Source organism: Labeo rohita, chromosome 23 (assembly GCF_022985175.1).
Source record: "Labeo rohita strain BAU-BD-2019 chromosome 23, IGBB_LRoh.1.0, whole genome shotgun sequence".
Classification (NCBI taxonomy): Eukaryota; Metazoa; Chordata; class Actinopteri; order Cypriniformes; family Cyprinidae; genus Labeo; species Labeo rohita.
The window spans coordinates 19986028-19997105 of NC_066891.1; the positions used below are offsets into that span (position 1 = coordinate 19986028).

An 11078-nucleotide genomic window follows, 5' to 3' on the forward strand; every position below is an offset into this window, starting at 1 on the left:
TCAGGATTTCTCTCCATGTAGTGGACTTCAATGGTGCCCACGAGTTTGAACTTCCAAAATGCAGTTTAAATGCAGCTTCAAAGAGCTCTAAACAATCCCAGCCAAAGGGTCTTATTGGTTAATTTCTAAAAAAAAAAAAAAATTACATACTTTTTAACCTCAGATGCTAGTCTTGTCTAGCTGTGTCATGTACGTGCGAAGTCTGTGCAATCCGGGTCAATACAGTAGGTACAGTTTAGGTCGTTCACTTTGTAAACACTGGGTTTTGACCCGGATTACACAGACTACACAGACTATTATCTAGAGCCATTTGAAACTGCAGTTTGGAAAGTCAAACTCAAGGCACCATAGAAGTCCACTATATGGAGAGAAATCCTGAAATGTTTTCCTCAGAAAATATAATTTCTGTATGACTGAAGAAAGAAAGACATGAACATCTTGGATGACAAAGGGGTGAGTAAATTATCTGTAAATATTTGTTCTGGAAGTGAACTTCTCCTTTTGTCACATTTACACTGCCCTCAAAAAGTTTGGAAACACCCCTGGCAAAGTGTGGTTTTGGATGATATCAGCATAAATCCTTATAATTTTTTGGTGTAAATACATTAAAGTAAGTTGATATTATCATTGAAGACCAGCAATAATAATTTTCATTTTGATTGAATAATAATGGCAATATATACATGTCCAAGTCAGACATGCCCCTTTGCCAGCTGCAATGCCTGGTTACTGGTTTAAACTTGGCCCAGGTTTTTAAAAGATTTTTGGGTCAGCACACCTTAATAGCTTCAACAATTGATTGCCAATTAAGTTTAGAATACAATGAATTTAGGCCTAGATTTTGCAGAGCTGTAATAGCTGCTAATGGTGGATATTTTGATGAATATAAACTGTTTATGTAATAAAATATGTTTTCGTAGTTTGTGTTGTCCCCAGAATTATCACAAATTAAAAAGGATTCATGCAATATTGTCCAAAACCCCACTTTTTTCTAGGGCGTTTCCAAACTTTTGGAGGGCAGTGTACCATTGTCTGATAAATATTCGAGGAGAAAACACAGTCATTTCAAAAGGAGTTCATATGATCTGTAATTTTACATGAAAGCTCAAGATTTCCCAATGCAGATTTTGCAATGGATTCAAGTTGTTCATGCAGATTCACCACATTGACCATCTGAAAGCTACTTGCTTTAAAAGGGACTTCTGCATGAGCAAAAGAACAAATCAGCACAACGTGGCCACGATCTACTAAAATGAGGGAACTGTTTAAGTCGTGGGAACAAATTCTTACTTCATGGCCACAATTTAACTGAAAAAACGGTTGTGATAAATATATTTTTGTTTGCATGTCATGAGTGGGGCTCCATTCTTTTGCAGTTCGCAAAAGGTAGTTCAAAATTAGTTTAAATGTTTTAACTGCAACAATACAACATTAGACAACAGTGGCCTTTATTGTTTTGGACTGTACAAAATGTTTTAAATTGTAGAGAATAAAAAAGTGATACAGGTTTAGATCAACATGGGAGTGAGAGTTATTCAGCATGTGACCTCAATCATAATTTGTCCAAAGCACACATGCTGTATTTATTTTGGCAGAACACATGAAGTTTGCAAAAGATGTTGATGACATGGTGAACAATAATTTATTTTAAATAACTGTTTGCATTAGTCATCATGAGATTATTTGTTTTCACATGAATATAGTAGGATACTCCATGAACCTTCCAGCCCAAAACCAGTTTAACCAAGATAAAAACTGTTTTGAATAACTAGGAAAGTTCTAGGAATTTCTTCTTCAGGGTGGTGAATTATTAATTAAGAGTTTAATCTGGTATTAAATTTTGTGTTAATGATTTTCAGTCTTAGGTAAAGTACAAAACTTTATACATTTTTATGCCATAAATTACTTAGTTCCCCTTCTGTAATTAAATATTTCTCACATTCTGTTCCAATAATATTAATAATTTAACAGTCTGGATTATCTGCGTATCAAACAAACAAAAAATACATATATAGCAATACCAAACTTAGCAGAAATACATAAAAAACATATTGCATCACTATGTAGAGTTTTTGTTGTTTTTTTACACAAATATTATAATGAAAGCACATAGACTGTTTACACTTGAATTGTGAAGTATTTCCAGCTGGTTATGACCCATTAATGGTCTCATCCAGAGTCACATTTAATTGATTCGGTTTGTATTACAGAAACTTTCTGTTCTAGTGCTGCTTTCTCTGAAGCAGGTAGAGCAGGTGCTGGTGGCGCTTCGACCATGGCTGCTTTTTTAGATGCTCCTAGATGGTGAACACATTGAGGCAGAGTCATATAATGCCCAGTTTACTCAAACAGAATTAACATCACCAGTTAATTATCACCATATAAGTTAGTTTTACCTGTGAGTTTTCTGTGGATGTGGTTGCACAGGATCACGCTGAGAAGAAAGATGAATCCAAGGCATCCGATGACCAAACCACACACCAAAAAACTGTAAGTGCCCTTTTTCTGAATTAGCTAGAAGAAATTTGCTAGGTTATTTACATTCTTAGAAAATCTTTTCCAAATGTTTAAAAAGAAGTCTAAGTACTTACTGATCCAACTAAAACCTGCAACGTCATCTCACCCATTCCAGAAGTCGTCACTAAGACTGCTGATGCACATCCTGAAGAAAAAGAAGGTTTTTGTTTATGTGTTTGGTCTTGTTTGTTTATAATTGTGGGAACCATCGGTCCGATCTATCTATCATCTGATTTTTTTCCAATTTAGAACATCCCCAGATGTCCCCAATATGACTTTTTTGGTTATTCTGTCATTAATTACTCATCCTCATGTCGTTCCAAACCCGTAAGACCTTCGCTCATCTTAGGAACACAAATTAAAGACATTGATGAAATCTGAGAGCTTTCTGACCCTGCACAGACAGCAACACAAATACCATGTTCAAATATTCTCATAGCGTCATAACATTAGGGTTGAACCACTGATGTCACATGGACTATTTTATCAAAGTCCTACTACCTTTCTGGGCCTTGAACGTGTAAGTTGTGTTACTGTCTATGCAGGGTCAAAAATATCTTATTCTGAGTTCCGAAGATGAACGAAGGTCTCATAAGTTTGGAACGACATGATGGTGAGAAATTAATGACAGAATTTTCATTTTTGGGTGAGCTATCCCTTTAAAGGTCCCCACCATGATATAAAACATGATGTACGTTTGTGTGTAATTTACCGCGGTACTCTAGGATGTCCTCAGTGTAGGCCACTATGCAGGGGAAAACACTGCTGATGAAAAGCCCAAGCAAGGTCGTCCCAACAAACAGAAACACTCTATTTGTGTAGAGGATCATTAACAGCAGCAATGTCACAACCACACCAGCCTTAAGAGAGAGAAAAGAGAGAGGATTCACATTCAACAATCCTATTTTCCTATATTTGTATATTTGTCTGTTTGTCAATCCTATATTTGTAGCAATAGCCAAAAATACACCACATGGGTCAAAATGACTGATTTTTCTTTTATGCCAAAAATCATTAGGATATTAAGAAAAGATCATGTTCCAGGAGGATATTTTGTAAATACCTACCGTAAATGTATCAAAACTTAATTTTTGATTAGTAATATGCATTGCTAAGAACTTCATTTGGACAACTTTAAAGGTCATTTTCTCAATATTTAGATTTTTTTTGCATCCTCAGATTCCAGATTTTCAAAAAGTTGTATCTCAGTCAAATATTGTCCTATCCTAACAAACCATACATCAATGGAAAGCTTATTTTTTATTTTAAAATGTACATATTTAACAGCTACTTGCTGCATTTCAAATAGCTGATCGCAACAGGGAAGCAGTATATTAAAAATATGTTAAAGATCGGCTTCATATGTTAAAAAATATATGGATGTGTACTCTATAAACTCTGATAATCAGCTGTGTTGTATTACAGTATTTAATAATAGATTACCAGGTTCACGATGAGCAGATGCACAGTTCTGAAGCGGTATGACAGCGGGATGGACACCAGTCGTCCAACAGTGACGGCTGCCCAAAAGATACAGTTCAGGTATGCTGCCATTTTAGCATGCAGAGACATGGGAGCTGAAACAGCATATGTATAAACAAAGCCGGCGTAGACCCCCTAAAAGTGAGGTTCAAGAGTCAGGAATAAATATTGTATAAACTTCTCAACAATATTCATACAAATAATTTATCTCACTGAGCTCACTTACCATAATGCCTTCCGTCATGAATAGCACCAAACCGCCTAAGATGTGGATACCAAAAAATGTGACTGGTAACCCACGCAGGCTACCATTCATACAGCAGCTGAAGATGTTTCCATGTCCTCCATGATGAGAAACTAAGGGGAATGTAATAAAAAAATTTCAAACAAATTGTCACAAAAGGCGAACCTCAATAACTACTGACTTTTGAGTCAGACTGCTATGGCTTAATATATCATAAATTATGTCTCTTACTGAAATATGTAGTAGAAAACCCATGAAAGATTTATGTTATTTTAAAAATCCACATAGTTTTATACATATTTTGGACTATGGGGGGCGCCATTATTTCAAAAATGTAAAATAGTTGTACTCAGTGAGCTACTGCCGCTACCTGTTGCTATTTTTACCGCAACTCGGAAAATAAAATACTGATACAGTGCCACATTGTGCAGCTTTTGGTTGTCATTTTCAGTCGAGGGTAATAAGAGAAGCAATGTAAGTCTTCACTGCTTTCATAGAGATAAGAAGACGAGAAAAGAATGGAAAGAGGCCTGTGGACGAATAAAACTTCCTAAAGACCTGTGTCTTTGTTCTCTACACTTCAGCCCTGATGCCTTTGAGGCTTTTAGTAGACCACAGCTACTGAAAGAGCTTACAAATGGCAGAGACAAGAAACGCTAGATGCCATCCTGGCAGGATGCAAACATGCTGACACTGTCATGACGCCGCAGCCACTGACGGAGTTTCTCAGCGTGGATTTCACTCGATATCTGGGGGCTTTTAGACTCCTTGTTGGGAAAATCGATGGTACAGCATTTGGTTTAAGCGTTCACTTATATCATCGCCATCGAATCAGTATTTTATTTCCTGAGTTGTGGAAAAATAGCGACAGGTAGCACCAGTAGCTCACCAAGTGCAACCATTTCACATCATCGAAATAATGGCGCCCCTCCATAATCCAAAATATGTATAAAACAATGTGGATTTATTGAATAACATCAATCTTTAATGGGTTTTCTACTACATACTCAGTAAGACATTATTTACGTTATAATAAACCATACAAGTCGTAATACCCAAGGTTCCCTTTCACAATATTGCTGTTATTACTGTAATTTTGCTCAGGCTTAGTAAACCTTTTTTCAAAACCATTAAAAACGTTTGAATGGTAATGTTATTCAAAGATGTGTTAAATTAAAACTACTGTACACTTATACCTGCATCGTCTGGTTCAGATATTTCTGTGCTTTCTGGTGGTTTAGTCTCCATGGCCAGCTCATCTTTGTCCAGTAGTCGTGGTTTGCTATTTGGGCAGAAGGGAAGCAGCTTCTCTTGGTACATTAACACAAAAACAGCGATCGGCACAGGCAACTAGGAGAGAAAAACATTGAGATCTCACAGAGACCCGAGACCGTTTCTACACCACACACAGAGCTAGGCATCAGCTTACATTTATGAGAGCCATGATCCAGAAGGCATACGCCACATTGGTCTTCCCATCCACTGGCTCTGAGTGCGGGGAATTCTCAGAAAGGATTACAGGTGACCTGAAGCTGGATCTGAAGTGGTGAATTATCTCTGTGGCATTTTCTGTGCTATTTCTGCCCAGGTAGTGCTCTGATATGAAAGGGTCTGCAATCAGGGGGCTCACCAGAGCACCGAGCCCAATGAAGAAGTGCAGTGCCTGGAAAGAGTGAAGACACAGACAGGCGACACAATTTAGAGCTTTCAGTTTAGTACAGTTAATTATAAAATGAATAACATGTTTAATTATGTCTCTGTCCAAACCACATTTACAGTTGAGGTCAAAAGTTGCAAAATGTCAATTATTTTACCAAAATAAGAAGGGTCATACAAAATGCATCTTATTGTTTATTTAGTACTGACTTGAATAAGATACTTCACATAAAAGATGTTTACATATAGTCCACAAGAGAAATAATAGTTGAAAATGACCCCGTTCAAAAGTTTACATCCCCTTGATTCTTAATACGGTGTTGTTACCTGAATGATCCACAGCTGTTTAGTGATAGTTGTTCACGAGTCCCTTGTTTGTCCTGAACAGTTAAACTGCCCGCTGTTCTTCAGAAAAGTCTTTCAGGTCCCACAAATTCTTTGGTTTTTCTGCATTTTTATGTATTTGAACCCTTTCCAACAGTGACTGTATGATTTTAGGATCCATCTTTTCACACTGAGGACAACTGAGGGACTCATATGCAACTATTACAGAAGGCTCAAATACTCACGGATGATCCAGAAGGAAAAAACATGCATTAAGAACTGGGGGGTGAAAACTTTTTTAATTTGAAGATCAGGGTAAATTGATCTTATTTCGTCTTCTGGAAAACATGTAGGTATCTTATGTAGCTTCTGAAGGGCAGTAATAAATGAAAAAATATGATATGTAGGCAAAATAAGGAAAATGTACACATCTCCATTCTGTTTAAAAGTTTTCACCCCCGGCTCTTAATGCATCGTTTTACCTTCTGGAGCATCAGTGAGTGTCCCTCAGTCCCTCAGTTGTCCTCAGTGTGAAAAGATGGATCTCAAAATCATACAGTCATTGTTGGAAAGGGTTCAAATATACAAAAATGCAGAAAAAAACAAAGAATTTGTGAGACCTGAAAAATTTTTCTGAAGAACAACCAGCAGTTTAACCGTTTAGGACAAACAACTAACACACAAAAAAAAAAAACAGCTGTGGATCATTCAGGTAACAACATAGTATTAAGAACAGGTCATTTTTAATAATTCAACTATTATTTTCTCTTGTGGACTATATGTAAACGTCTTTTATGTGAATATTTTATACAGGTCAGTACTAAAAAAAAAAAAAAAAAAATCCAAGTCATATTTCCCTCAGCATGCTTTTATTTTGGCAGGTTGCCGTCAAGTAAATATATGCGTTGGCGGGTTTAACATAACGCCCTATTCACACGGGGCGTCAGCATTAAAGGAGAAGTCCACTTCCAAAACAAAGATTCACATATAATGACGAGTGTTTGAGATAAAAAAGTATTTAAATTGTATTTAAAAAAAAGTATTTAAATTGTCTTTTTTTTAATGAAAATAACAGATAGTTTTTTTAGATAAGACCCTTCTCCCTTGGCTGGGATTATTTACAACCGCATCTGGGATCGTTTGAAGCCGCTTTTAAACTGCATTTTGGAAGTTCAAAATCGGGGCACCATAGCAGTCCATTATATGGAGGAAAATGCAGAAATGTTTTCCTCAAAAAACATAATTTCTTTACGACTGAAGATAGAAAGACATGAACATCTTGGATGACAAGGGGGTGAGTACATTATTTGTAAATTGTTGTTCTGGAAGTGGACTTCTCCTTTAAGGCTTCTCATTTACTTTAAATGGAGTGACGTCAAGTGTTGCCGAACTGACTTATGTGTCCGTTGCGTCGTGTCACTGGTGTTGCTCACGACAGAAGTTAAAAAAATTGTAAAATTTTCAAGCACCAATGCAGGCGTCAGCCAATCAGATCGACTTATGCAAATATACTAGTGCATACCCTGGCCAATCAGTGCAAAGCTTCAGACAAGCCCTCATGCCGTGTGAATGAAATGTTAGTTTTAGTTAGCCTAGATTTATGCTTTTAGTTTAAGTGGAAATCTTATACAGTATTACAGTTAGTCGATCTAAAACAGTGATTGTGCATTAACAGCTGTCAACCATGTAGGTACGCAAGTGAGCAGTCTCAATTTATTTAAACAGAGTGTTTTCACAACGCATTATTATTCAGCAATATTGGTGGCACTGAACATAAACAATGCCACTGAACCAAACTAAACTCGCATATTTTGCTGATTGTTACTGCTGAAAATGGTCAATTATTGTCATGTTTTGGGCTGTACTAATCGGTTGGACCAAGAAAAACATTTGGAGTATTAGGCAGGTCAAACATTAGGCTAATATCCTAATTAATACTGCTTGTACATATCTTTACCACCTATTAACTTTAGTTTATCAAATTACTGCGCCCTTTCCCGCTTACTAAGTCCTTCTTTATATGATTTAGCAGCTTCCACACGTTTTTTTTCTGTGGTTTAGACAGCAGAAATGATCAGAACAACATATACAGTAGTACATTAACCATGCAATCCATGCTGTTGTTTACATCCGAGTATCGACAATATGGCCACGCATCTGGGTAACTGACCAAACCGTGACTTAAGTGCAAACCCTATATTTTTTTTTTTTTTTTTTACTAGTTGAAATAAACATTGTAAAGAACTGTATGAGTGGACTAGAACCTCTCCTGAGTGAGATACGTATATGAAGATAGTCTTTCCTCACCTGTAGAAAGATAGCAGAGTCTTTCTTATAAATGGCCACCAGTTGGATGTTTGCAATCGTGTCGATTATTCCCATCGCCAGACCTGACACTCCCATGGCAATCGCCAGCAACAGCACATTATAGCAAAGTGGTACTATAGCAAAAACCACAGAGATGATGAGGGCGGAGAGGAAGAGAGCGATGAGGGCCCCGAACAACCTGCGAACACAACAACAAACAGCTTGGATGCTTGATTATCCCTCTTTATTTGTCATATTTTTACTTTTGTCTCAAATATTACCCATTACAAATGCTGATGTTTAAGGTCTGTAATTGTTAGCAGCTATCAAAACAGCTTAAGTGAGCTCATCACTTGATATTCCATAACATGATGTTCATCTGCACTTCACAGAGATGGAGAGTCTAAAATTGTATTTTTTATGCACTTTCAAGTGTCTGACATCTAGACAGACAGTCTGTAGTAGAGATTCACGATTAATCAAAATAAAGATATGCTTTGCGTGTTTTCCATCTGAATAAAAGTCTGAAAATTAAGATATTAAGACAACCAGAAATATTAGTACTGCAGTTTTATATTTGTAATGAAAAATACTCTTTTCTTGAATACTCTTTTATTTTCCAGCGAAATATTAAAAAGCGATAAAAGTGATTTATACTGATTTTATTTTTCAGTTGTTCTTTTTTAAATATAATATTATGAATGTTAAAAATCACAATTTTTAACAGAAAATGTACATTTTAATTGCATTTTCCTAAATGGTGCAGCTGTAGTACCATAGTGTCTGTGATTTTATACACATTTAATATGATTATTTTCAATTACTTTGAATGTGATTTTAAAATACATATGTGACTCTGGACCACAAAACCAGTCCTAAAGATCCATTTTTTGAAATTGAGATTTATAAATCATCTAAAAGCTGAATAAATAAGCTTTCCATTGATGTATGGTTTGTTAGGATAAGAAAATCTATTTGAAAATCTGGAATCTGAGGGCACAAAAAATCAAAATACTGAGAAAATCACCTTTAAAGTCGTCCAAATTAAGTTTTTAGCAATGCATATTACTAATCAAAAATTACATTTTGAAACATGATCTCTACTAAATATTCAAATGATTTTTGGCATAAAAGAAAAATCAATAATTTTGACCCATACCATGTATTTTTGGCTATTGCTACAAATATACCTGTGCTATCCTAAGACTGGTTTTGTGGTCCAGTTTAACATATATAAAAGTGTTTAACTTTACATAATATTAGCTTTTAGTATTTTATTCCAATATTTGCAAAGTTATGCAAATAAATGCATGTAGGTTTTAGCTTTACCTTACGATAAATCACAGCTCAAGGCTCACAATTTTCTCTTTGTGTGAGAGGCACGGGGACAGTGAAAGCATATTTTATGATTTGTGTTCAAATCACATCTGTTGAGGATGTTTAGAAGTTTCAGGCTGAAAGCTGACATGAAACGTTGCAATAAATCTGTTTAAGACTGCCATAATAGTGGGTTTACCATACATCTGAGATTCGCAAGGTAAGGAGCAAACACTTGAAAAAAACAAAAAGAGGGACTAAGAAGTGCATAAACTCCCCAGACAGGAGTGTAATCAACTCTGACAGCCTTTTACTGTGTCTGAGCAATGGAGCGTTTATCTTGATGCAGATGTCCATCCTTTTCCTGCAGAGGCTCGCTGCTTTACTCACGTTTTTGTGAAAGCTCCTCCAGTCGAGCTGCCGATGAGTAGGCAGAATTGCTGGGAGAAGAACACCCAGGTGATCTCCTGTAACGTGGAGCCAGTCTGGTATTTCAGATCTTGGATTGTAGGCCCCAGAAAGGCTATGCTCAATCCAAAGCTGAAGAACACACTCCAGTATGTCAGTGTATGTTGACAGTTCCTTTTGAAAAGTGTTAGTATACGCTCTTCAATTAACATAGTGTGAATATATCCAAGCAGTTCCTCTTACAGCTGTAGTTCTTTTGATCATTTGTTTAGGTGACAGATCACATCATTTCCAGCTTTTATATTCTTTCACTCCTCCCATTTCATGAACCTTTGTGCGATGCTTCTGAAGTTAATGCCTAGAAATCAGCTCTCAACAGAGCTCTTCGAAACTGTCAATGATTTTCAGTTGAACTGTCAATGATTTTGATTTTTAATGAGAGTCTTGGATCAGAATGTGATCATTTGAACATAACTGGACCTCCTGTATTTCATCAGCGTGCTGTATAGGACATGATGTCTGCATGGTCTCAACACTCACAAGGAAGGAATTTCTGAAAGAACATTTTTAACTCATTTCTAAAAGTTGGTTATCAATACTATATTGCTGACTCCTCAACTTGGTATCAACGCAATGCTACAAGGACAACGTCACTGATTCATGTTTATTCTAGAAAATAATCCAGAGAGCCAACGGGACAATCATTAGCTTTGTAACGTGTTACTTATATATATTACTTGTTAAACAATGGCCCATGAACCCATGCTAAGGCTATTTGAAACATCAAAGGGTCCTGGTAAAGACGTGTATGTATATATGTGTC

At 36.3% G+C, this 11078-nt stretch overlaps 1 protein-coding gene across 1 annotated transcript; it reads right to left on the reverse strand.

The window, feature by feature from the left end:
* Positions 1–1431: 1431 nt before the first annotated feature.
* mfsd4ab (major facilitator superfamily domain containing 4Ab) lies at positions 1432–10535 on the reverse strand. The gene is made up of 10 exons (XM_051097384.1): positions 10238–10535; positions 8531–8729; positions 5673–5906; positions 5440–5593; positions 4226–4356; positions 3961–4134; positions 3230–3377; positions 2592–2662; positions 2397–2514; positions 1432–2297 (listed from the first exon to the last, which is right to left on the reverse strand). Exons 1-10 carry the CDS (start codon positions 10465–10467, stop codon positions 2170–2172), a joined length of 1587 nt encoding a protein of 528 aa, XP_050953341.1. The 5' UTR covers positions 10468–10535; the 3' UTR covers positions 1432–2169.
* Between the last annotated feature and the right edge of the window lie 543 nt (positions 10536–11078).

Excerpts from the sequence above, each read along its gene's own strand:
- mfsd4ab (XM_051097384.1), bottom strand. The coding sequence starts at position 10,467 with ATGTTAATTGAAGAGCGTATACTAACACTTTTCAAAAGGAACTGTCAA. Across the intron at positions 5,594-5,672 it reads GGATCATGGCTCTCATAAAT|TTGCCTGTGCCGATCGCTGT; the intron begins GTAAGCTGATGC and ends TTTCTCTCCTAG. Across the intron at positions 4,135-4,225 it reads TCATGACGGAAGGCATTATG|GGGGTCTACGCCGGCTTTGT; the intron begins GTAAGTGAGCTC and ends CCTCACTTTTAG.